The 26,948-nt window shown below is 35.6% G+C and overlaps 2 protein-coding genes and 1 long non-coding RNA gene across 3 annotated transcripts; all 3 read right to left on the bottom strand.

The window, feature by feature from the left end:
- Window positions 1–108: 108 nt before the first annotated feature.
- On the bottom strand, window positions 109–7,076 carry LOC131544372 (uncharacterized). Its single transcript, XR_009272114.1, has 2 exons — window positions 7,004–7,076; window positions 109–558 (listed from the first exon to the last, which is right to left on the bottom strand). It is a non-coding gene; the product is annotated as an uncharacterized LOC131544372 (long non-coding RNA).
- Window positions 7,077–13,984: 6,908 nt separating this feature from the next.
- LOC131543892 (GTPase IMAP family member 7-like) lies at window positions 13,985–15,362 on the bottom strand. Its single transcript, XM_058781699.1, has 2 exons — window positions 15,356–15,362; window positions 13,985–15,301 (listed from the first exon to the last, which is right to left on the bottom strand). The coding sequence occupies exons 1-2, from the start codon at window positions 15,360–15,362 to the stop codon at window positions 14,148–14,150; spliced, it is 1,161 nt and encodes a 386-aa protein (XP_058637682.1). The 3' UTR covers window positions 13,985–14,147.
- A 288-nt stretch (window positions 15,363–15,650) lies between these two features.
- Window positions 15,651–22,048, bottom strand: LOC131544685 (GTPase IMAP family member 7-like). The gene is made up of 3 exons (XM_058783070.1): window positions 21,922–22,048; window positions 19,576–19,630; window positions 15,651–17,182 (listed from the first exon to the last, which is right to left on the bottom strand). Exons 2-3 carry the CDS (start codon window positions 19,580–19,582, stop codon window positions 16,029–16,031), a joined length of 1,161 nt encoding a protein of 386 aa, XP_058639053.1. The 5' UTR covers window positions 19,583–19,630; window positions 21,922–22,048; the 3' UTR covers window positions 15,651–16,028.
- Between the last annotated feature and the right edge of the window lie 4,900 nt (window positions 22,049–26,948).

Here is a 26,948-nt window from a genome sequence, read left to right as displayed (position 1 = left end):
GAGCCTGTTTTCCAAAGTTATCAAACTGGAATGTGTCTCAATGAAGAAAAACTTTGAATACAATGTTGGTAGAAATTACACATGTAAAGAAAACAATTGTAAAATATGTGAGTGAGGCACAATTTATTTATAAAACATCTTAAAGAAAGTTTAGCCATTACTTTATGAAGTGTTGACCCAAAATACCAAAAATAAGCAACCTGTTTGCTGTCATGCTTTCTGAGTTCTTGTCAAGAATCTGATTCAGTGTCATGGACAGTGATATTTCTGCAGGACTGTAAACATCAATCAATGCACATGAATTGTGATATTGTCAGAGTGTAATGTTAAATAAAGATTTCATACAACAGGAAAACATAAAAGTTATTTTAGCAATTCATCTCAACTCAACACTTGGAGAACACTGTTACAATGGTGTTTAGCACACTTAAAACCAGAAAAAACTAACAAACAAACAGAGGTGAATAAAACAGCAAGACATGGGCTGCAGTATGTTCTGTAGGGTCCAGACAAGATGTTCCAACTTGCTTTGGAGCAGTCGACCCATGCTTTCAAAACCTATAGAAATAAATCATATATGTCATTGTTAACACCAACACAGTTCTTGCTCATTTTGAGGCAAAGAAATAAATAAAAAGCATTATAAATTGAAATTAGACATTAACTATGTTCAGGAGATTACACATGATTTACCAATTGTATGTATTGTTACAAAATTACAAGTTCATTATTTGTCATTTCCTAAACGTCTCTTCAAACGGCATAATTATATTGTAGATTTTTTTTTTTTTTTTATTGTTGCTAATGGAGCATAAGAAGGCATACTGTGAGTGATATTTGTGATACAAGTAATTGTCTCTTTGCACACAATTAAAAAATATATAACTTTTTAGACGGTCCCTATCTATGGAGTCAATTTAATGCCGAATATATATGCAAAAGAAAATAAAGTTTTGCAAAAGAAAATAAGTTTTGCAAAGAAAAATAAAGAATTGCAAAAGAAAATGAAGTATTGCAAAAAGAAAATAAGTTTTGCAAAAAGAAAATAAGTTTTGCAAATAAAAATAAAGAATTGCAAAATAGATAAATAAAACAGAGCAAAAGCAATGATTTTGCAATACATATTTTCCATGGCCATATCTACTAATTTATTTGCAATGCAGCTTTTATTTTGCGTTTCAGTCAAGTTTGAGCTTGCCATACCGTTTTCCCTTTGCCCTTCACGTTTCTGCGCGTCTCACTTTGTGGCGCTGTTTTGACATGGGGGTGGAGTCAGGGGACGGGGGCGTGTCCAACAGGCCTGGGCATGCCTCCCTGGAAGTGACGTCATCGGCCCGAGACGCAGATCGCAGCTGATCCAGGCACCGTCATTGAGCAGAGGCATGCGGGCGGATCGTTTCCTTTCATTCACTAGCTTTAAAACATGCATGCTTTCATTTTATTAACAAATGTATATGTGTATTAGCAGCGTTTGCTCAAGTTAAAGGTTGTTAATATGAACATCTGCTGTTTATTTCTCTCAATGTGTGCACACTTTTATAGCATTAAAATGTGTATTGTTTCATCTGGTTAACTAAATGTGCATTAATAGTGCTTGTTTAAAATCTCTTAACCTGTGCACAGCACTCTTTGTTTACATTAGTTCAGAGTTACTGCTAGTTTTAATGTAAAACTTCACAAACTATACATCATTAAAAAGGTCTAAGACTCAAGCTTCATATCCATCTCGACTTCGTTTTTCATTTACATAACTCCTGGCATAAATTAAGAAATGACTGGCACTGGAAGTTTAAAAAAAAAAATGAAGCTTGAATCTTTTTGGTTTAAATTTCTCGTGGCCAAGAGATATTAATGGGTAAACAAACCAGTGTGACCATAGCAACCTGGGATTATCAGAGATGTATTTATTAATATTTTATTTTTAATTAAGAAATTATACAAAAAAATACATTATTAAATTATTATATTAACACCACCGGGTAATTTTACCCATGGCTGTTTTTCAAATAGGCTACATAATATATTTTCAATTAAAAATATCCAAGTCTTACAGTCATTGACTTTTACTAAAATTGTGTTATTTACAATCCCCTGTTTATTGTTTAAAAAATTGTTTAGATAAACCCAGAACAGAAATGGGGCATTTATACCTATAAGCGCCATCAGGACAAATTTACGCATAATTCCTGTCATTACGTTCAAATGAAGATGTTTTAGATGTTTATTCCTCTACTCATAAATGTTCAAACTTTGGATTAAATATTAATTTGTGTTTGCAATTTTTTATCGTTTATGGTTCACTACTGTGTTGCTTATTTATTCCTGAAAAAAAAATATGAATTATGATGTAATGAATAAAACTATTTTTATGATTACCCCAAGTTTATTGGTGTTTTTCTCTTATTCAAATGATAAATTATATAACTAAACAAATTAATTAATTAGGTGAAACTGTGCACTGGAGTCTGTCATTGTACATCCTTTGCAATGTGGTGAATTAGTATTGCTTATAATAGTCTATTTAGGATGTTTTAGTCATTTAAATAACATGGGTTATCTTGAAACATTTTATTAGCTATAATATTACAACACCCAAATATGTATTTATTTCCTCGTAATTCTCGTTGTCATTGCAGACTGGTTTATATTCATCATTAAGAAAAGTGATTAGTGTAACCTGCTTAAAAATAGCTGTGAACTTAAAACAACAGGACAAAAACATAGCTGATGACTAAAAATAATAATTTTATGACTCTAGACATTGTGAAGACAGTGGCATAATACAGTGACATACTACGTTTTTAGCCATATCAAAACAGTAGTCATGGCATGGGTGAATCTGACCCGCTGGCGCTTTTAGGTATACAGCGACCTCTGGTGGTTGAAGTGTTAACCATAGGCTACGTACTGGACTGTATCGCGATGTAGACAACATTCGAATTAAGTTTATTATGAATAAATGTTACATAAAGTATAATAAAATAGGCCGACAAGAAAACATTTTTATCCATCCCACAAGTCTTGTAAGTCCATGTATTTTATTAGTATTGGTAATATTTTTATATTCGTTGTTATGTATTTGATTTATTTTCCCTTCATCTCGATCTCTTAAAGTTCAGGGCTGTATAAAAATAATAATAATAATAATAGCCTAATATACACATATATTAAATAAAAAGACACGATCAACGGACTGTGGGATGGATACATATATTTGATCAGTCTCTGATAATCCCAGGTTGCTATGGTCACGCGGGTTTGTTTATGCATGATTAAACTCATGGCCACGACATACAGTATTATCATGTTCCCACGATTTAAAGGTGCTGTATGTAGGATTTTAACTCTACTAAAGCATAAAAATACCATAATATGTTTGCAGATATTTAAGAAACATGCTAAGTTAACATACTTGTTTATCTGATAAACAATTCTACAGTCAGTTATTCTCCTTTGAAAATGTTAATTCCGGCCCGGAATGTCTGTGTTTGTTATGGTTTGTGAAACCCGCCCACTGCCAGTTTACCCAATTGTATTTCAGCACCCCGGGTTGCCAGTTGGCGGAAAATACAACATATTTCATTTCATTCATCAGCATGTGCTCTCGTTCCTGTTGGTGTCGGTAATCTGGCAACCTGCGTGTGCGTCAAGTCTGAGGAGGAGGGGCCGGTGAAAAAAACCTGTCTCCAATATTTTGAATTTGGACTGCAATACCTATTTCAACCACTGGGTGTTAATCCTACATACAGCACCATTAATATCTTGTGGCCACGACAAAACTAAACCAAAAATACTTTTTAATCTTTTTTTAAACTTCCAGTGCCAGTCATTTCTTAATTTATGCCAGGAGTTATGTAAATGAAAAACGAAGTCGAGATGGATATGAAGCTTGAGTCTTAGACCTTTTTAATGATGTATAGTTTATGAAGTTAATTGCATTATTTTACATTAAAACTAGCAGTAACTCTGAACTAATGTAAACAAAGAGCGCTGTGCACAGGTTAAGAGATTTTAAACAAGCACTATTAATGCACATTTAGTTAACCAGATGAAACAATACACATTTTAATGCTATAAAAGTGTGCACACATTGAGAGAAATAAACAGCAGATGTTCATATCAACAACTTCTTTAACTTGAGCAAACGCTGCTAATACACATATACATTTGTTAACAAAATGAAAACATGCATGTTTTAAAGCTAGTGAATAAAAGGAAACGATCCGCCGGCATGCCTCTGCTCAATGACGGTGCCTGGATCAGCTGTGATCTGTGTCTCGGGCCGATGACGTCACTTCCAAGGAGGCATGCCCAGGCCTGTTAGACACGCCCCCGTCCCCTGACTCCACCCCCATGTCAAAACAGCGCCACAAAGTGAGACGCGCAGAAACGTGAAGGGCAAAGGGAAAACGGTATCGCAAGCTCAAACTTGACTGAAACGCAAAATAAAAGCTGCATTGCAAATAAATTAGTAGATATGGCCATGGAAAATATGTATTGCAAAATCATTGCTTTTGCTCTGTTTTATTTATCTATTTTGCAATTCTTTATTTTTATTTGCAAAACTTATTTTCTTTTTGCAAAACTTATTTTCTTTTTGCAAAATAAAAGCTGCATTGCAAATTACGGTGACGCATTGCTGCCACACACATATTATTTTTTCCACTCAATTATGTCATAATAACGAGATCTTATGTCGTTAAAACGACATCTTTTCTCGTTTTAACGACATCTTTTCTCGTAATAACGAGATGTTTTCTCGTTAAAACGACATCTTTTCTCGTAAAAACGAGATGTTATGTCGTTAAAACGACATAATTATCTCGTTAAAACGACATCTTTTCTCGTAAAAACGAGATGTTATGTCGTTAAAACGACATAATTATCTCGTTAAAACGACATCTTTTCTCGTAATAACGAGATGTTTTCTTGTTAAAACGACATCTTTTCTCGTTAAAACGACATATTTCTTTCTCATAATAACGACATATTATGTCATAAATATTTTCCCGTTATAATAGATGGTAGCCTGCATTATGTGAGCAAGCTGATTGTCCGTGCTACTGTCCTGACATATAATCTGCACGCTGCTGAAGTTATGAAATACACTGTTTTAAATGTATTTTAATGTAATGGTTTTAATTTGTAGCGGCATGTTTATTAGGATTAATCTCCAATCTGTCTACAATATAGTGCTATCCAATAACTACACTCAGACCCATGACTCATTTAGGCTATATGATCAGATCAAAACAGCCATTTTGAATATCCACACCGGCTTGGAATATTTCTTTATTTGACTGACTGAAGTTTGATTTAACAACAAATCGAAATACGAACAAAAAGAAATAAAGACATTTTCTAATAGGCTAATAATAATAATAATAATAATAATAATAATTCAATTATTATTATTATTTCGCTCTGTTTGGCAAACGGAAAGCTTTTTCGTATTTTTGTTCCTGGGTTAAAAAGAGCTTATGCTATAGGCTATTTGTGCATGGGCCAGCCTAAAACGCCACTTTTCAGAGTTCATCTGATGTACCGCTCTGCAAATTAGTCACAATAACGTTTCTTCACACTGTCTGGCTGTTTTATAGGCTATATTTCTTGCAAATATCGTTTCATATAAAGCACAGTAGGCTATACTGCTGTTCTTGGTTCGGCGGCGCCAGCGCGATTAGCTAAGTTGTGATAATAGAGGAAAGAAATATAAATGTCTCCTTTATTTTCTATACTTCTACAATAACAACAAAACTTTACAAATTGCTTTTGTAAAATAACAGGGTGCGCTTTCTGGCGCACCTATGTCTAAAGGTCTAAATAAAAAAAAATAGAAAACAAATTTGTGTTTATTTAATTCCTATAGCCTAAATCCAACAAGAGGTTCTGTACAATCTTTCCCGTCTGAGCTCATCTGTACTATTGTGCTCACACACCCAGGCGCAGCGCAGCCTATTCCTTCAGTAGCCAATTGCCATGTGTCCACCAAGTTTAGCCGAGACTGGCATATTTTTTCAATTGTTCTAAATGGCAGCGCCTCGTTTTTTAAAACGCCAGGAGCGTGCCAAGCGCTGAGCGTCTTTTTCGCGCTGAGAGTTCGGGCGTGTTTTTCTCGGCGCCTTGAGTTGAAGAATGTTCAAATTTGGATTAAATGCTGCGCTCATCACTCTCACTTTCTAGTCAGTCAACCAATCAGAGTGGAGGAGGGGCGGGACTACCGACTGTACTAAGGCTGAACAACAATAGAGAAGTTAATATTGCTTGTCTCCGAGTGTTTATTTCTTTAATAGATCGAATTGCAGGACTACCATAATAGTGTTATGAAATATAATGTTTGGAGAAATATATTATATATATTATTTCTTTTTGTTCGTATTTCGATTTGTTGTTAAATGGAAAAGGGTTAAATTGTTGTGGAAAATATGTATTGCAAAATCATTGCTTTTGCTCTGTTTTATTGATCTATTTTGCAATTCTTTATTTTTATTTGCAAAACATATTTTCTTTTGCAATACTTCATTTTCTTTTGCAATTCTTTATTTTTCTTTGCAAAACTTATTTTCTTTTGCATATATATGCAGCATTAAATTGACTCCATACCTATCTTGCTTACCGCTCTACATTGGACATTTGGCGGACATTCGCAAGTAAATATGCCATTAAATCAATACTTGGCCATTTTGTTCGATTGTGAAAAAAAGGTAGTAGGTTGACAATGATGTCGCTGAATCGAATTTGCAAAAGAAACATGTTTTGCACATATAATTAGAAAGTTATTGAACGCGGAAATGTTGTGAATGTTGTGAATGTGCGAATATGAAACCAACTTTACCCAAGTCAATCATGTCAGCTGTATCTGTGCAAAAGTTTGTGTTGACAGCGCAAAGCAATACAAGGTTATGCCATCTTTTCATATATACGTTTAAAAAGTCAAAAACCTCTCAAAGAAGTCTCCAACCAAGATATCTGAGTGTTCTGTTGAACATAAGGACTACTTTACCTCTAGTGATGCTGAGGTTCCAATGCGTGTATCAGCTACGCAGCGCACTTCCCAGGAAGCTCCAGAGGTTTTGTTTTCGATAAGTCACGTGACAAACAAACCCTCCTTTCCCTTTAAGCCTCTTGCCAATTTTGCTTTGCATGTCCGACATTTGTAATTCCTGGACTTTTGTGTTTGGGGTTGTTTTTAGCGTGATTTTTTTTATTTATTTATTTATTTATTTACAAAAGCGTATAGCCTTCTTACGTAAGAAATGACATTTCTTAAAAAAAAAAAAAAATCTTGCTCCTTTTAGGAACATTTTCAGACACAAAGATACTTGCACATGGTTTTCTAAGGGTTTGATTATCTTTGAATAGATACTTAATGCATGATACATCATATTTACATGCATTTTTAAAACAATTAAAGGGGGTTTCCTGTTATTCCACTTTCTTTTATGTAAATTATATTTAATAATAATAATGTTTATAATCAGTGACATTATTTTCGAGAGACCATCCACATAAACCAAAACCTGAAATGAATTTTTTGAAGGACTCTCAGTACCAGTATCATCAGGTTCAGCCAGCTTTAAAGATCCTGCCTGATGTACGTGACGGCAATACCAAAAAAAAAAAAATGTTTCATAGTTTCACATTCTTTCGAATAACAACAAACTATTTTTAAAACGGAATCTTTTCGTAAAATTTCAGCAGGCGTTATGCCTCCAGACTTTATGGCCGTTGTGAACTTTCCATCCAGCAAATGGCGCTGTTCTCTGTAAAATTGTCATCACTTACTCACTCTTCTGTGAAGCATTAAACATATTTTATTTGTTTCGCTTGCGCACATCAAGTTAGGGAGTGTCTCAAAAGTGCAAAATCCACAATAAACTTGATTAAATATGTGCATTATTCCATAAAAACACTAAAACCGTGATCCTTTTACATGTGTAGTTTATGTTAGCAAATAGATTAAGTATAGATTAAGATGATTTTTAACTTTTAAATGATTATTATATCTGTTATAAACAAGTTCAAGTTCAAGTTGAGCTTTATTGTCATTCTGCTACATGTGTGGACATATAGTGGAACAAAATGTCGTGTCTCGCAGGACCACGGTGCTACATACTAGTTAAACATAAGATACACATACAGCAATGCAAATATAGGGGAAACAAAAAACAATAGGGCTATACAACAGTTTAACCATCTGACTATACATATACTATAAATACTATAACTACTATACCTAGTTGACTACACATACACAAACTGAGACTGTACAAGAACTTTACATAAATACTGTACATGAAATAGTGCTAAAGAGATATTTGTACATGAAATTGTTCAGAAGAGAGATTTTGTGGGAAGCAGCGCATAGTACAAAAGAGGTAGTAGTGCAATGCTCCAGTAAACATTATTTTGTAGTGCAATATTCAAGTAAACATATATTATCTTATTGAGTCTTTGTTGCAGGGAGTGTTTATAGAAAGTGTCTAGTGTGCATATAGTGGGACGAGTGCGTTACTACAGGTGGTTTGTATAGCCCACTCACCTGTGTGTAGCACACCCAGAATTGCACTTAGGAGAAATTTGTCAATAGTTATTTATAGTTGGGGGGCTGAGGTGTTCATGGTTTCAGAGCGGGGACAGGGAGATTGGAGTTAAGAGCTCTCACAGCCTGGGGAAAGAAGCTGTTGAGCAATCTGACAGAACAAGCTTTGAGTAAGTAAACTGAATGTCTTAATGAAATAAATTTAACTATGTGGGTGTTTTATTGAAATAGCTCAAATCACCTACAATGTATACATGCAGCATATAGTACACAACCTAGACTAAAATATATATATATATATATATATTGTGCATCTATTACAATTTTTTAAAAAGTTCCTGGTCATGTGACCTGATGATGTCATACCAGCTGTAATATCTTCACACAATCCTGACACACATCATATCTTTAAAATAAATTGGATAAAGAACTGATGGAATCTGATCCCTAATGTTATTTTCTTCCCAAACTATGTGGTTTAAGTTTCTTATTAATGTGTAATTAAAGCATTATGAAAATCCCTATCAAATTGTCCCTTTTTCATATGCAAATGTTATTAGCTTGGTATCTAATTTTTAAACACAATTTTACACCTCACTCATATCTAACCTGGAATAATAAGAATAGACTGTACAAACACAAATCTCTTTTCTTTGGTAATTGGTTTAAACATTTTATTATTTTTGCATCTCAACCTTTCAATCAAAATGGTTCAATCTGTAATTATTCTGGGTTCTTAGATAAGCATGAAATTCCTGTTAGTCCAAAAGAGTTTGCAGTTGTTGCAGATGCAGTGCCACATGGAGTTCTCGTGCTTTTTAGAGGTCTTTTTTTTCTCCCAATCTCTGTCACTCAGTGGATCTATGTAAAACATTTATATAGGTAACAGTGACTTTCATCATCTAAATCAAAAATCAAGTAAATTGGAGTTTTATTTCAGGAGGAGTCTGTTTCTGTGGCTTATGTAATGTCCAAGTTGTAGCAAATTAGCTCAAAAGGGAAATGTATATAAATAATTACAATTAATTATGATTAATTACAATTATTTATATCAGGCTGACAGTAATAACTGTAGCAGAATTAAATTTGCCACCAACTGATCTGTTCGTCCAGTTCAAATTCAAGTTCAAGTTGAGCTTTATTGTCATTGCGCTACATGCGGGGCATACAGTGGAACGAAATGTCGTGCCTCACAGGACCACGGTGCTACATAAATACAGGCATACAGCAATGAAGTAAAACAATATAAACCTATACACAACTATCCTACTGATAGATTTGACTATAAATATGCTATATATAAAAATGGGGCTTGATGTTGCAGGGCGGGGCCACGGTGGGGGATTTTAGACAAAATCCTAATATTAAATAGCCCAAACTCTTATAGATTAACATACAAATTAATGAAGAGTTAGGCTATATGCGAACCAATATTTGTGCTTTTGTGATTTTATTTATATAATTTCTTTAATAATTTCTTAAATATTTATATTATTTAAGGGGATTTTACTAAATATTAACATCGTTGATATGCCAAAGTTGGTCAGTGCACTTGCAGATGTAGGCCTACATGCGATGTAAATGAGAGATTAATTAATCATACACTGCAGACAGCTTCACTTATTATATTATTAGGTATTACAGCCTAACTGGAGCTTTTTTTTAGAGTGCTCTAAAACAATAAGACTCATGCTAGACTGAATACAGTGATATTCTTTGATCATGTAAAACATGTATAATTTGTTCGTTGTTTGAATAATCGTGGGCATGCGGCTTATAATTAAACTTAAAATGTCTTTTTATTAAACATGTGATCAGGTGAAATACAAATTCAGTCTTATTAAAATATTTTATGACATAATATGGTAGGCTACTTGCCTAAAATGTTATGATTTGCGTGGTTAAGATTAGGCTACAGTACAGTGGTTTAAGCACGTTTGACCAGAGACTAGAGCGCAATTAAAGAGCTGTGCTTATGTGATTGTCGGTGGCCGTCTTGAGAAGCGAGAAAGCTTCGGAACACGGCTCATAAAAAGGAAAAAGACGTAAATAGTTTTTACAAGTTGGAATCTAAAATGAATCGGGTGAACATTTCACATGAAATTCTGTCAGTGAGAGGCAGATGTAGGGATGTGGGATGCACGGCTTAAGGCGAGCAAGAAAAATACAGCCGCATATTTCTGGTCAGTTTAATATAATCACAAAAATCAAGTATATTGGAGATGATCGAGGGGCACAAGGAAAATCTCAGGCCCGGCCCTGCGGCGGGGGGTGCTACAGCACCCTCAGCACCCCTAGATCCTGCGGCCATGGAGTCAGTTAACCACCTGAGTAAAACCATCAGCGCCGTTTCTAACGGGGTCAATAACTTATACTAAACCTCTGTTTCGTTTAGTTAAATGTACGATACTTGCATTGCCTTGGTGATTGACGAGTGTCCAGATGCAGTCTCGGATGAAAGTCTTGATGGTTTCAAGGTTTGGACTCCCGATCACGTTCTTCCGGGTTGAAGAGTGATGAATTCCAAAGATATCCTGACTCGATGGTGATTGAGAGTTTCTTCCCAGGTAGAAAGTGAAAAAGAGCTAAGAAAGAGATCTGCTGAAGTCCGAGGACCTTTGGTTGAATGGAAAGTCAAGGCCGCAAGGCCTGGCACAAAAACTTAAGGGTCCAGAAGAGTTCTAGCTCACATCCTCATCTTCTCAGAATCTAAAAGATCTGCAGACTGGGAGGCGTCACTGATGTGAGAGCTTTATCTGATATAGAGGTCACTCCTCTGGGGTGTCAAAGAGCCAATGGAAACTTTTGGAGGGAAAGTTTTACGATTCTTTGTCTCTGAGCATGGTAATTTGCATATGAAATGGATTGGAAGTTGATATACAAACTATTAAAGATTCTTAGAACACTAATATGTTGCATAGGTATCAACATATAGTATACACTCTCCACAGGCGTCCACAGACATAGGGGCACCCAGTACGTGTATTGGGTGAGGCGTCTGTGATTATTTGTTAATCTAATAACTAATTGATTTGTTAAATCAAATGAAAAATTGTGTCTGATTGGTCCAAATGCTACAAGAGATTGCCTCAGAGAGATATGATGGTGTTGATTATGAAGAGATTTAAAAACAAAAGTTAAAATTTTAAAAACAAGTCTAAATTTGACTGGTAACCAGTTTAGTGAAATAAGAATGGGCAAGATGTAATTGAACCTCCGTCAGCCTGTCAGCAACCTTGCAGCAGCATTTTGGACCATCTGTAAATGCATTTTAGAGGACTGACTACTGACGAGATAGAACTAACAAATTAATCTGTTAATCTGTCAATAAACGCCATAAAAACTAAATGGTTCCTGATGGTTTCACACCTAATACGTCACCTTAATTCTTAATTATTTTGCCGTTAACGTGTCTTTTTATCTCCACCTGTTTTTTTGTTCTGCCCTGCTGACCCAATGAGCATTTTGGTGTCCAATGGTCATGCCTTAACTTTGCAATTTGTAGTATTGCATTATTTTTAGTATGCATTAGTATTGCATCCTTCTCATGGGCATTTAATAATTTTTTTAATCTCTTTTTTGGCTCATTTTATCTTATTATATACCTAATAATTATGCACACCTGAATATGAAGTTTTTCGCTTCCAGCCTTCATGGACAATATCAAATTATTACAAAATTAATAGTAGTTATTAAAATTGATGTGGTTTGGAATTGGTAAAATGTGCTTGGAAAACAATATGTTCAGAGTATCAACATGCCTACGCAGCACAAAGCACAAGAATATACAGTAACATAAAATGTAAAGTAAACAGAACAAAAATTGGCACACCAAAGCTCATAACACGTGATGTGAGCATGCAGGCTCTTCATCAGACAGTTAAAACGTTTTATCAAAAATACTACCAGGGCGATTAATCATAAATGCATACACAAATTAACAAAAATAAAATAACAATGTGGTGTGCTGACTTTTGTTCTGTTTTCTTACTAGCTCTGATGTTGAACACCAAGCATTTTGCCAGTGATGTGCATGCTTTTGTTCTGTATTTAAGTAATAAGTAAATCAATACTCACTTTATATGAAATGGATATTAAGAAATGGCTATGAGTATAGAGGTTGACAATATATATATATATATATATATATATATATATATATATAAATTTTGCTTCACTTATATATATATATATATATATATATAATTCAGCCAAATAATAAAATATATAACAAATAATATGCAATATATCTCTTTTGTAGTACTTGAAAATATTGGCCGATAAAATGTAAAGACAATTAATTCTGTCACTCTGAAATGTTAGTGGAAGTCAAAAAATGGTAGAGATTTTATTTGTGTGTGTGTGTGTGTGTGTGTGTTTGTGTTCATTTGTCTCTGTTAATTTGTGAAAGAAAAGACAAAGATCCAGGTAACATTTGCACTAATGTTTTTAAAAGAAACCAGGCCACATCTACTGCACTGATAAAAATGATTTTGTGGTGAAGTAAATACTACAGAAAAACAAATGTAATTTCTACATTAAATAATTTAGTTCAGGCAAGAATTTGAATAAAAGAGTAAATTCAATATTAGTACTCAATTTAAGCTTGTATAATTTAAAGTTTGAACTTATAAGTATATTTTACTTGGAATAGTTTGTTATTTTTACAAATATTGTTTAAGTAAATATCAACTTGATCATGTACTGTAAATATCATGATCCTGTTGTTCCCATCATGCACTTGGGCATGAATAATTAATAAGGTAACTTTGTATTTGCTGTTTTCGAGATGTATTGTAAGGATTCACCCGCTAGCCCAAACAACAGAATCCAGCAGCCTGGTCAAAGGTTGAACGCGTATTCGGTCTTTTACTTGCGCTTCTGAATTTATCAGGATATAGTCTCAATTTTAGTCTAACTCCGTGCTTGATCTGACTCCAATTTCAAGTGATCATTAAATTTAGACAATATTTATAATTAAACTGATCACAGATATCGATTGTAGCCTACATTAACTTAGATATTTGATTATTCTGAAAATCCCATACTTTCAATTATTCGTTCATTAGGGACTAGGTATCGCATAGGAATTACACTTCGGCCGATTATTTAGTGAATCCACGACACAAACTCGTCAGTTCTGAACTTACTCAGAGGGTGCAGAGTGGTTATAATACCTTTAAGTGAGCTGCGCCTGCATACTCATAACAAAAAGTGTATTTTCCTATAACCACGAGAGCTACACCGTGTTAAGACAGCGACATTCAGAAATCCAAAGTCTCCTTCATGGTGCTCCCCATGGTTCATCCATTAGTGCTTTGGTATGATCAGTCCTGAACGCAGATTTGCGGAAATACCCCTACACATTAATCTACTGGAAAAAATGATTTCAGAAGAGATCAGAATAAATCAAATATAACAATTTATTATTAGTCAGGTAAACGTATCTTGCCAATTACATAATAAAACGATAAGAAGCCAATTAAAAAATAACTATTACTGCACGCTATAGTTAATGAGGCTGGAGATCATTTCTGAATACAAATGCAAAGAAAGAGCAGGGGCTCATAACAAAATGAATGAAATATCTATTTTCAAAATAAATTTATGGGGTTTTTTTTGCAAGTGTAAAAAGTTCTTGTATTTTCTCAACAGTAGCTTTTGCATTCTCATAGTTAGCTGTTGCTGCCTTCTTCATGGCGTCACACACTGAATCAGCGTCTTCTGCCGCTTTCCATCCAGCGACTCCTCCTCCAGCAGCTCCTGCAACAGCTGCAGCTCCGAGAACTCCTGCAGTGATCATACCTGCACTAACCCCTGCTGGTCCTCCTCCAGCCGCTGCTCCGATCTCCACTGCTGCTGCACCTGCAACCGCTGCTCCTCCTCCACCTGTAACTGCAGCTTCTACCTTGGCTTTTATCAGTTTCTTTAAAGGGTAATATTTTTGTAATACAGCCACAACTGAAGCTAATGCAACACCTGCGCCCAGAAGAGCACCAATCAGTGCTCCTGTTGCTGCTCCAGCAACTTGCTCCAGAATTTTTTTATGAACAATTTTCTTTGCTTTTTCTTGATTCTCTTCTGGAGGCAAGTTGTCCTCATTTATCTTCATCTCCTCTTGAATGTGTTCCTCCACCGTCTGAAGCAGCTCATTGCTGTAGCGGCCGTTCTCTTCCACCATCTTGTCGATGGTCTCCATCAGATTTTTCACCTGAACTCTGTTGCTCTTGTCTCCTGAATGACAGTTGTTCCAGTATTTGTTGTCGATGACATGACAGCGACCTCCACATTTATCAACCAGCTCCTGTAGTTTTGGACTTTTCTGAACAAAGTCCTCAATTCTTTGATTTTCTAGTTTTTTACCATCAGTGAATAAAACCACTGAGTGTTTAAAGGTATTTTCTTGAAAATATTCAAAAATTGTATCCACAATCTTCTTTTCTTGTTTTGTGTACCTCCCAACCTTCAGGACAATGACTAAGGCATCAATAGCTGGAGCACATTCAATCATGCATCGTATGATCTCATTTTTGATCTTCTTATCATCATGATTAGTATCAAAAATTCCAGGTGTGTCAATAACGCTGATCTTTCTTCCATCAACAGTGTTTTCACTGCTAGCACATTCAGTTGTCACAGATTCAGGTGAAGCAGCACTTAAAAATACATAATTTCCAAGAATTGTATTCCCAGCACTGCTTTTGCCATCTCCTGTTTTTCCAAGAAGAACAATTCTTCTTTCTGGCAGAGATTCACTGGCTAAGAGAGACAGTTGTTATTAGATTTATAATGTATTATGTTTTCAAAGTGAACTGAACATTTTTTGATTATGTTGGCACTTTATTAAACATTCACATGGACACTTTTTCAAACACTCACTATAATTCTAATAATCTAAAGCTGATATTGTGCACCATCACTCAAATAAATAAGCCAAGTCTAAATCTACATACTAAATGCACATGTTGGCAGATTTGTAAGTTAACAGGCCCAGTTCTATACGGTGGTGCTAGAACCCTCAGTTAAAGCTGCAATCAGTGTTGGGTGTAACTAATTACTAAGTAGAAATTACTCATCAAACTCTACCTGGTCATGTTAAATTTACTTATTTCCTTTACTAATTTTAGATAACTTAAGTATATTTTACTTAATTCCTTATTTACATTTTACTTAAAAATATTCGTGCAAAAATTAAGTAAATTTAACTTCTTATTTTTTCAGTGTGTATATACTACATTTAAGGGGAACTGAACACTGAAATTAACACAGGTGACTGCAACACAATTTATTTGTCAAGCTTTAAGACAAAAATCAAACTCTTATCCCCTATAATGTGAAATATGTTAACTTTGATTTAGACCATTTTTAAACAAACTATTACTGCACGCTATAGTTAATGAGGCTGGAGATCATTTCTGAATACAAATGCAAAGAAAGAGCAGGGGCTCATAACAAAATGAATGAAATATCTATTTTCAAAATAAATTTATGGGGTTTTTTTTGCAAGTGTAAAAAGTTCTTGTATTTTCTCAACAGTAGCTTTTGCATTCTCATAGTTAGCTGTTGCTGCCTTCTTCATGGCGTCACACACTGAATCAGCGTCTTCTGCCGCTTTCCATCCAGCGACTCCTCCTCCAGCAGCTCCTGCAACAGCTGCAGCTCCGAGAACTCCTGCAGTGATCATACCTGCACTAACCCCTGCTGGTCCTCCTCCAGCCGCTGCTCCGATCTCCACTGCTGCTGCACCTGCAACTGCTGCTCCTCCTCCACCTGTAACTGCAGCTTCTACCTTGGCTTTTATCAGTTTCTTTAAAGGGTAATATTTTTGTAATACAGCCACAACTGAAGCTAATGCAACACCTGCGCCCAGAAGAGCACCAATCAGTGCTCCTGTTGCTGCTCCAGCAACTTGCTCCAGAATTTTTTTATGAACAATTTTCTTTGCTTTTTCTTGATTCTCTTCTGGAGGCAAGTTGTCCTCATTTATCTTCATCTCCTCTTGAATGTGTTCCTCCACCGTCTGAAGCAGCTCATTGCTGTAGCAGCCGTTCTCTTCCACCATCTTGTCGATGGTCTCCATCAGATTTTTCACCTGAACTCTGTTGCTCTTGTCTCCTGAATGACAGTTGTTCCAGTATTTGTTGTCGATGACATGACAGCGACCTCCACATTTATCAACCAGCTCCTGTAGTTTTGGACTTTTCTGAACAAAGTCCTCAATTCTTTGATTTTCTAGTTTTTTACCATCAGTGAATAAAACCACTGAGTGTTTAAAGGTATTTTCTTGAAAATATTCAAAAATTGTATCCACAATCTTCTTTTCTTGTTTTGTGTACCTCCCAACCTTCAGGACAATGACTAAGGCATCAATAGCTGGAGCACATTCAATCATGCATCGTATGATCTCATTTTTGATCTTCTTATCATCATGATTAGTATCAAAAATTCCAGGTGTGTCAATAACGCTGATCTTTCTTCCATCAACAGTGTTTTCACTGCTAGCACATTCAGTTGTCACAGATTCAGGTGAAGCAGCACTTAAAAATACATAATTTCCAAGAATTGTATTCCCAGCACTGCTTTTGCCATCTCCTGTTTTTCCAAGAAGAACAATTCTTCTTTCTGGCAGAGATTCACTGGCTATTTAAGAGAGACAGTTGTTATTAGATTTATAATGTATTATGTTTTCAAAGTGAACTGAACATTTTTTGATTATGTTGGCACTTTATTAAACATTCACATGGACACTTTTTCAAACACTCACTATAATTCTAATAATCTAAAGCTGATATTGTGCACCATCACTCAAATAAATAAGCCAAGTCTAAATCTACATACTAAATGCACATGTTGGCAGATTTGTAAGTTAACAGGCCCAGTTCTATACGGTGGTGCTAGAACCCTCAGTTAAAGCTGCAATCAGTGTTGGGTGTAACTAATTACTAAGTAATTAGTTACTGTAATTTAATTACTTTTCCCTTGAAAAAGTAAAATAAGGGATTACTCTTATTTTTTTCTGTAATTTAATTACAGTTACTTCTTATGTAATTGAACTTAATACTGTGTATAGACTGTATAACATTTATATACAATACAATAGTGTATTTAACATCCAAATTTAAAGTCTAACTTTAAAATGCATGCTTTTTATGTATCCTTCTCACTTTAACTACTTTGGTGAGTTAATAAGAATATTGGTAACACTTTAGTGTCCGGAGGCTTAACTGCCATTTCATTCTTCTTAAGAATATTCTTATCTTTTTTCATAAGATTGCTCTTAAGACAAAACTTAAGAAGAATTCAAATTCTTGAAAAGAACCTTCTTAAAAATCATTGTAAATAACGTCTTAAATTTAGGACAGCCCCAGACTTGACTTAAATCCCAAACAGTAAGAATTATTTAATAAATTTATTGGGTTATTTCAAATTATTTAAGCATTACAGCAACATTAGCTACATATAATACATAGTAGGACTATTAATAGGGATGTGCATGAGTTTTCTGAAGTGGCAGCGATGATAATGTGAACAATGCTCGCTCATGATTAGCCTATGTAGGACATTACTTTTTGCTGACTTCAAAACTCAGTAGCAACTCTACAAAAACGAATCAGATTGTCAGTCCTCTGTCGTGTGTGTCTTGTGTTCCGCCTCTTGTGTCCTTATTTGCTCATGTTCCTGTCCTTGTTAAGTGTGATTATCAGTTAAGTCTTGTCCAGCTGTGTTTTAGTAATTATGTCTAATTGTCATGTGTATTTAGATCCTGCCTGTTTAGTTAGTTTTGGTCTGGTCTACTCGTTGTTCCCCGGTGTTCCTTTCTGTGTCAACCTTGCCTTGTCTTGCCCTGATGTCTACATTAAAAACTATTATTTTGAAGTTTATCCTCGTCTGTGTGTTCCTCGTGACACAGATAGGGAGCTATAACTGGACACTTTTATTTTAGATTATAAATACGACAATCTTTGGCAGTATTCAACTACTTTACTAAGTATTAATAAGCAGTAATTAGGAGTATTGAGGCAAAAGTCATAGTTAATATGAGAATTGGATTCTAATCTAAAGTGTGACCAGAATCATTTATGTAGTTATCTATTATTTATTTGAAAGAATTAAAAGAACCATTTCATGTCTATCCTCATTTCATTAACTTGTCAAGGTTGATATAGGATTTAGAAAGTAATAGCCTAAGTCAGGGGTTTTCAAAGCTGTCCTGGAGGACCCCCTGCCCTGCACATTTTGTATGTCTCCCTCATCTAACACACCTGATTCCACTCATCAGCTCGTTAGTAGAGACTGCACTGACTGAATTGGGTGTGTCTGATTAGGGGGACATACTTACTGGCCTAAGTAATTAAATACTTTTTGGAGAGAGTAATTTGTACAGTAATCTAATTATACTGTTGAAGATATAATTATTAACTAGTAATTAATTAATATTTTAGAGTAACTTACTCAACACTGGCTGCAATAATGGAATTTCGTTGCACATTTGGCAGACTATCCAGTGCGTTATGGTTTGCGCTTTGGAGATCGGTTTCTAATTCAACGTGTTTTTGCAGCATTGAGCAATGTAGCCAATCACAGACATGTCTGTTGATTTATAGAACGCAACAGCCAATCAGAGGCATTTAAGTTAGAATCTACTCACCGCTCAAATCGCCAGTTTTTGTTCAGCACGAATCATCTCATTATAACAAAGTGTAGTCGCGATGTAAATAAGAGATTTGTTGTGCAGCGTAAAGAACTTCATTGATTATAAAGTAACTTTGTGAGATCGTGATGAACTAAGATGAATGAACGCATTTTAGTGATTATAAAACCTAAAACCTTTATATTGAGGTTAGAGCACCATCGCTAATTTAAGAAGAACCCTCAGCAATTTAATTCTGCAGCTGGGCCTGTATGTTAATTATTAATTATTACAAATTTACACACACAGAAAGAGAATCACAAAATTCAGCGTTTGTTTCTTGTTATCCATTTTTATGTGGAACTAGGTGTATAATAGGCCTATAAGCGGTTTTACACCTTACCTGCCATATTTTTTTCTTTCTTTCTTTCTTTTTTATCTGTAGATGATGTGGGTTTCTGTAATAGAAAATGATATGTGGTTATCCTTGATTATTTATGCAACAGTCTCTGTTCATCACTGTTTCCCTTGGCAATGTTCTTATGTTCTGGGAAAGTTAAGGGATGTTATTGGGACACATCTTCAGTCATGTTTCTCAAAGTGTTTCTAACATTAATCAGACTTAATAATAATGTTTTGTTTTTTTAGACTTGTACAAGTGCACAGATCACTGACTGCTTGTCCTCTTGTATGATTCTGACATGTTCTCTTCAGACCCAGGCGGAAAAAAAGTGCACTTCCATAATGTACTTAAAGTGCTCTATTTTCACGCACTAATTTTGTATTCTACTAAAAATTATTATTTTACCACTTGTACTACACTTGAATTCAGTTCATATTTATGGTGTCTCAAAATAGCTCAGTTGAATACAATTAGATTTTCATAAGATTATCTTAAAAGGTACTAAAGAATATTTTTAGTAAATTACGTACAATTTAGTATATGAAAATGGAGCACTTTAAGCTATTATGCCGCCCGCAGTTGGAATCAGCTTCCAGAAGAGATCTGGGCCCATATTCACAAAACATCTTAAGGCTAAAAGTAGCTCATAACTTGCCAATTTAGGAAAAAAATCTTAAAAATAATGGGCGTGTCAGTCCTAAATTTATGACTCCTAAGTTTTTGCTCTAAGAGTGTTTCACAAAGCATTTTAGCACTAAAACTAGCTCCTAAATCTGTGAAATGTTAGGAGTAGTGAAGAGGATTCCTAAGTCACTAAAACCAAGCCACAAACTATCCTAAAATGGCTGTTGCTGGCAATCTGCCTCAGAACACAAACATTTTAGAAATATTTGATGATAATGACCTTTTTAAAAGGTATCACCTTTGGTTTTGGAGGTTACCCCAACTTTGATTATATCCTCTTTTTTTTTTCTTGCATCCAGTTTTTTTATTTATTTTTTTTATTTTTGCATGTCTTTCTATCAGTCATGAATATTCTACTGTTATTTAAAAGGCTGTTTATATGCATATTCACTAATTGTTTACGTGAAGCATACGTGTAAGAGGCTGACAATTAGCTGAACATATACTTGTTTAATTAGAGACACTTATCCTGCATTTTATAATCTTTATTTGAATTCAGCAATTAGCATTTTTATTTTTAAACCTTTATTTGAATATGGCAACATAATATCGCGCTCTACAATATTTCCATGAATAAATCTCTGACAGAGACTATCAGCCAATCACTGTGTGCATAGTTAGTAAGCATGCTGACATCATCCATAGCAATGAGGTCAACCCCGCCCCCTTACTTTCAGCTTAAGACTTCTCTCTATTCCTTAGTACAAGTTTGTTTCAGCAGCTCTGTGAATAGGTTTTAAGAAAAAAACTCTTAGCTAAAAACATTTACTGCTAGTTTTGTAAATACAGGCCCAGATGTGCTAAAACATTAGCCACATTTAAATCCAGACTCAAAACTCACCTGTTCAGCTGTGCATTTACAGAATGAGCTCTGTGCTACGTCCGAACTGACTGCACTGTATTTTATGTATAATCATTTTCTATTTTTAACTGTTTTAAATTAATTTTAAATCCATTCATAAATCATTTTAAATGATTGTTTTATTGTTGTGATTGTTTTTAAGATTTTATTTCCTTTTATGTAAAGCACTTTGAATTACCATTGTGTATGAAATGTGCTATATAAATAAACTTGCCTTGCCTTTAATATATTATGGAAGTGCACTTTTTCACCTGAGGAGCTTGGAATTACAGCAACTGTGGTTTAAGCATATTTGACATTCTAGATCTTGATTCTTCTGCATTCCACAAACATTTTGTAAAACCTTTGCAACATATATCACAAAACACAACAATCCAAAGTGTCAAACCACAAACAATATCCAAGTCATAGATAAAGGGCCCATAGATATTGTTCCAAATATAAATATATATATTTATATATATTTGGCATCATTGTGGTGCGACAGTACAGTAGAATGGCTGCAGGATTTTCTAAGACTAAAAATACATATGCACAGAAGAACAACTCTTTACTTCCATGTTCATATGTAGACTGACATTTTTCATGTAAAAGGTTCTCTTAAACTACATTAAAATTACAAAAATAAATAATAATTGTGGAATATCTATATCTGATAAAATTGCATAATTTAATACAACCTAGCACAGTATTAACACTACTTTGCAGACAGCGAGACAATTGTAAAGAATCGATCAGATGGCTAAATCAGTTTTTGGCAATCATTATCTGTAAATGGTGTCAAAATGTAAAGTACTCACATGGATGAGAATCAGCACAGCAGCTGGAGAGGGTGTCGATGGTCAGCTATACCAAAAACATTTTAACTTCCATAATGTAGAATTACACAGTTTCGTTCTGGCTGTTCTCGGTGTGCTGCTGTTTAAGGGAGGAGCTGGTCTAACCTGTTCTGTGGTCACAGACAGAATGAAACACATTTTCTCCACCTCCTACCTGTGAAGCTAGAAAATCACTTTTCAGAGTTTCCTTTCAATTTAAAGATTTCATGGCTGATTTAGGAGATTAGGATGAGTCAACTAGGAGTAAAGGGGAGAGAAAAAGCAAGGGGGGGGGGGTATATACAGTATCTCACAGAAGTGAGTACACCCCTCACATTTTTGTAAATATTTTATTATATCTTTTCATGTGACAACACTGAAGAAATGACACTTTGCTACAATGTAAAGTAGTGAGTGTACAGCTTGTATAACTGTAAATTTGCTGTCCCCTCAAAATAACTCACCACACAGCCATTCATGTCTAAACCGCTGGCCACAAAAGTGAGTACACCCCTAAGTGAAAATGTCCAAATTGGGCCCAAAGTGTCAATATTTTGTGTGGCCACCATTATTTTCCAGCACTGCCTTAACCCTCTTGGGCATGGAGTTCACCAGAGCTTCACAGGTTGCCACTGGAGTCCTCTTCCACTCCTCCATGACCACATCACGGAGCTGGTGGATATTAGAGAACTTGTGCCCCTCCACCTTCCATTTGAGGATGCCCCACAGATGCTCAATAGCGTTTAGGTCTGGAGACATGCTTGGCCAGTCCATCACCTTTACCCTCAGCTTCTTTAGCAAGGCAGTGGTCGTCTTGGAGGTGTGTTTGGGGTCGTTATCATGTTTGAATACTGCCCTGCGGCCCAGTCTCCGAAGGGAGGGGATCATGCTGTGCTTCAGTATGTCACAGTACATGTTGGCGTTCATGGTTCCCTCAGTGAACTGTAGCTCCCCAGTACCAGCAGCACTCATGCAGCCCCAGACCATGACACTTCCACTACAGTGCTTGACTGTAGGCAAGACACACTTGTCTTTGTACTCCTCACCTGGTTGCCGCCACACACGCTTGACACCATCTGAACCAAATAAGTTTATCTTGGTCTCATCAGACCACAGGACATGGTTCCAGTAATCCATGTCCTTAGTCTGCTTGTCTTCAGCAAACTATTTGCGGGCTTTCTTGTTCATCATCTTTAGAAGAGGCTTCCTTCTGGGATGACAGCCATGCAGACCAATTTGATGCAGTGTGTGGCGTATGGTCTGAGCACTGACAGGCTGACCCCCCACCCCCATTTCCCAAACACAACCTCTGGATATGACGCTGAGCACGTGCACTCAACTTCTTTGGTCGACCATGGTGAGGCCTGTTCTGAGTGGAACCTGTCCTGTTAAACCGCTGTATGGTCTTGGCCACCGTGCTGCAGCTCAATTTCAGGGTCTTGGCAATCTTCATATAAAGCCTACGCCATCTTTATGTAGAGCAGCAATTCTTTTTTTCAGATCCTCAGAGAGTTCTTTGCTATGAGGTGCCGTGTTGAACTTCCAGTGACCAGTATGAGAGAGTGAGAGCGATAACACCAAATTTAACACACCTGCTTCCCATTCACACCTGAGACCTTGTAACACTAATGAGTCACATGACACCGGGGAGAGAAAATGGCTAATTGGGTCCAATTTGGACATTTTCACTTAGGGGTGTACTCAATTTTGTGGCCAGCGGTTTAGACATTAATGGCTGTGTGTTGAGTTATTTTGAGGCGACAGCAAATTTACTCTGTTATACAAGCTGTACACTCACTACTTTACATTGTAGCAAACCCATTGTAGCAAACCCCACAGGCATTAATGACATATTTAACTTCCTGAAAAACATTTTCCCACCTCAGGCATCAAATCCCTATTATTATTGGTTATTATTTTAAGATATGGGCACTATTAATCTTCAATCCCGTTATGGACACTATGGGAGCTCACTGAATATGATCATAAAATGCATTTGTAATGAAATCAACATTTTCTTATTAATCAGATGTCCCTCACACTAATTCAGTATTTGCAAATATAAAAGTTACATAAAATCTCACACTTTTGCTATACTAAAGCATGAAATGGAACTTTTTGCAACAGCAACCTCATAATTTTTGATCAAAGAAGTGGGATAACTTCAGAATTTGAACTAAAATCAGTATTCTTATGATTGTTCCGAACATTTCAGACTGAGTTCAACAAACATTGAAATTACTTTTTCATAAACTTAAAAAAAATAATTAATAAAAATGTAGGTGTGACGGGGTTGAGACTAGGGTAACGGGGTTGAAGATGGTAACGGGGTTGAAGAGACAAATACAGCTTAACATATAAATAGTTGTTTTTTACTCAAATTCACTGTAGAGATTTTCTATAAACACTGTATTTCATTATGTGACCAAGAAAAACAACAGATATAAATTGCAATTGAACTGAGTTTTACTAACCCGACTGCAGGAAAAACAACAATAACATAGTATACATTAGAACATTATAAACTGACTGAATTGGTCATCAAAATAAAACATAACTTGTGTGGCATTCAATATCTGGCCCACACCTCTTTCAAGATCTCCACATGGAGATGGTGCTGAAGCACACAGGCTCTGGTTTTACACCAACATACAACACCCCTGTACAGTGCATCCAGAAAGTATTCACAGTGCTTCACTTTTTCCACATTTTGTTATGGTACAACCTTATTCCAAAATGGATTAAATTATTTTCCACAAAATTCTAAAAACAATACCCCATAATGACAATGTGAAAAAAGTTTGTTTGAAATCTTTGCTAATTTGTTAAAAATAAAAAACGAAGAAAATCACATGTACATAAGTATTCACAGCCTTTGCCATGACACTCAAAATTCAGCTCAGGTGCATCCTGTTTCCACTGATCATCCTTGAGATGTTTCTACAACTTGATTGGAGTCCACCTGTGATAAACTGAGTTGATTGGACATGATTTGGAAAGGAAAACACCTGTCTATATAAGGTCCCACAGGTAACAGTGCATGTCAGAGCACAAACCAAGCTATTAAGTCCAAGGAATTGTCTGTAGAGACAGGATTGTATCAAGGCACAGATCAGAGGAAGGGTACAGAAAATTTCTGCAGCATTGAAGGTTCACAGAAGCATGTAGTCTCTGTTACCCTTAATGGAAGAAGATTGAAACAACCAGGACTCTTCCTAGAACTGGCCTCCAGGCCAAACTGAGCAACTGATGGAGAAGGGCTTTGGTTAGTGTGGTGACCAAGAACCTGATCATCCTCCAAATCCATGATCATACGTGGAGATGGGAGAAACCTACAGAAGGACAAACATCACTGCAACACTCCACCAATCTGGGCTTTATGACAATGTGGCAAGACTCAATCCTCTCCTCAGTGAAGATGCATGAAAACACCTAAAAGACCCTCAGACTCTGAGAAACAAGATTCTCTGGTTTGATAAACCTCAATTCCAAGCATCATGTTTGAAGGAAACCAGGCTCTGCTCATCACCTGCAAAGTACCATCCCAAAAGTAAAGTGTGCTGGAAGCAGCCTCATGCTGTGGGCTGCTTTTCAGTGACCGGGACTGAGGGACTCGTCAGAGTAGAAGAAAAGCTCAATGCACAAAAATATTGAGATAGCCTTAATGATAATGATTCAGAATCTCAGACTGGGCAGAAGGTCCACCTTCCAACAGGACAACAACCCTAAGCACACAGCCGAGATCACAAAGGAGTGACTACGGGGCAACTCTGTGAATGTCCTTGAGTGGCCCAGCCAGAGCTCTGTCAACCCGACTGAACAACTCTGGAGAGATCTGAAAACTGATGCTCCCCGTCCAACCTGATGGAGCTTGAGAGGTCTTGCAAAGGAGAATGGGAGAAACTGTCCAAAAATAGATGTGCCAAGCATGTAGCATCATACTCAAAAAGACTTGAGGCTGTAATTGCTGCCAGAGGTGCTTCAACAAAGTATTGAGCGAAGGCTGTGAATACTTATGTACATGTGTGTGTTGTGGTTTTTTTTTTTGTATTATTTATAAATTTGCAAAGATTTCAAACAAACTTTGTTCACGTTGTCATTATGGGGTATTGTTTGTAGAGTTTTCTTAACACTGAGATGTGAATCTCGGCAGAACACACATTCTCACACATACACACATAGCTTTAAGATTCTTGATCAAATATAGCAATTCATTTAAATTACTGGATAACTTCAGAACCAAAGTGTTAAAAACACAACCCCATCACAATCTCACAACCCCATTATGATCAAATAAGTAACAGGGTTGAGTTTGACAGGGTTGTGACTTTTTTGCTCAAAATAGCCGCTGCCCTAAATGTAGTGAATAACAGGAGAGCACATGGTACATGATATTAAGAAATCATGTATGTTGTTAAAATAACAAAGATTATTTTCACAAGTAATAGTTTTCTATCTTTATTTGATGTAACAGGGTTTAGTCGTTAAGCTTGACAATCACAATATTAATAAGTTATATTTATAAAAGAAGGTGGTAACTTGCCTATGTCTGCTCACAATGTTGTTCAGAAGAGTTATATGATGTTACTTCCTATTAATGATGTCACATAAGGATCAGTTCATTATTTTTATGGGGGAGAATGATTTGTGTAACGGGTTAAGGGGTTACTGAGGTACGAAACTAAATAATATGATTTTAATGAATAATCATGAATTTACTTAGAAGACAAAAAAACGGTAACACTTTACAATAAGGTTCATTAGTTAACTACATTAGTTAACATGAACTAATAATGAACTGCACTTATACAGCGTTTATTAATCTTTGTTAATGTTAATTTCAACATTTAATAATACATTATTAAAATCTTGTTAACATTAGGTAATGCACTGTGAACTAACATGAACTAACAATGAACATCTGTATTTTTATTAACTAACGTTAGCGAAGATTAGTAAATACGGTAACAAATGTATTGCTCATGGTTAGTTCATGTTAGTTAATACAT

The sequence above is a fragment of the Onychostoma macrolepis genome, chromosome 07, assembly GCF_012432095.1.
Source record: "Onychostoma macrolepis isolate SWU-2019 chromosome 07, ASM1243209v1, whole genome shotgun sequence".
Lineage (NCBI taxonomy): Eukaryota > Metazoa > Chordata > Actinopteri > Cypriniformes > Cyprinidae > Onychostoma > Onychostoma macrolepis.
This window is presented reverse-complemented; position numbering and strand designations above follow the sequence as displayed.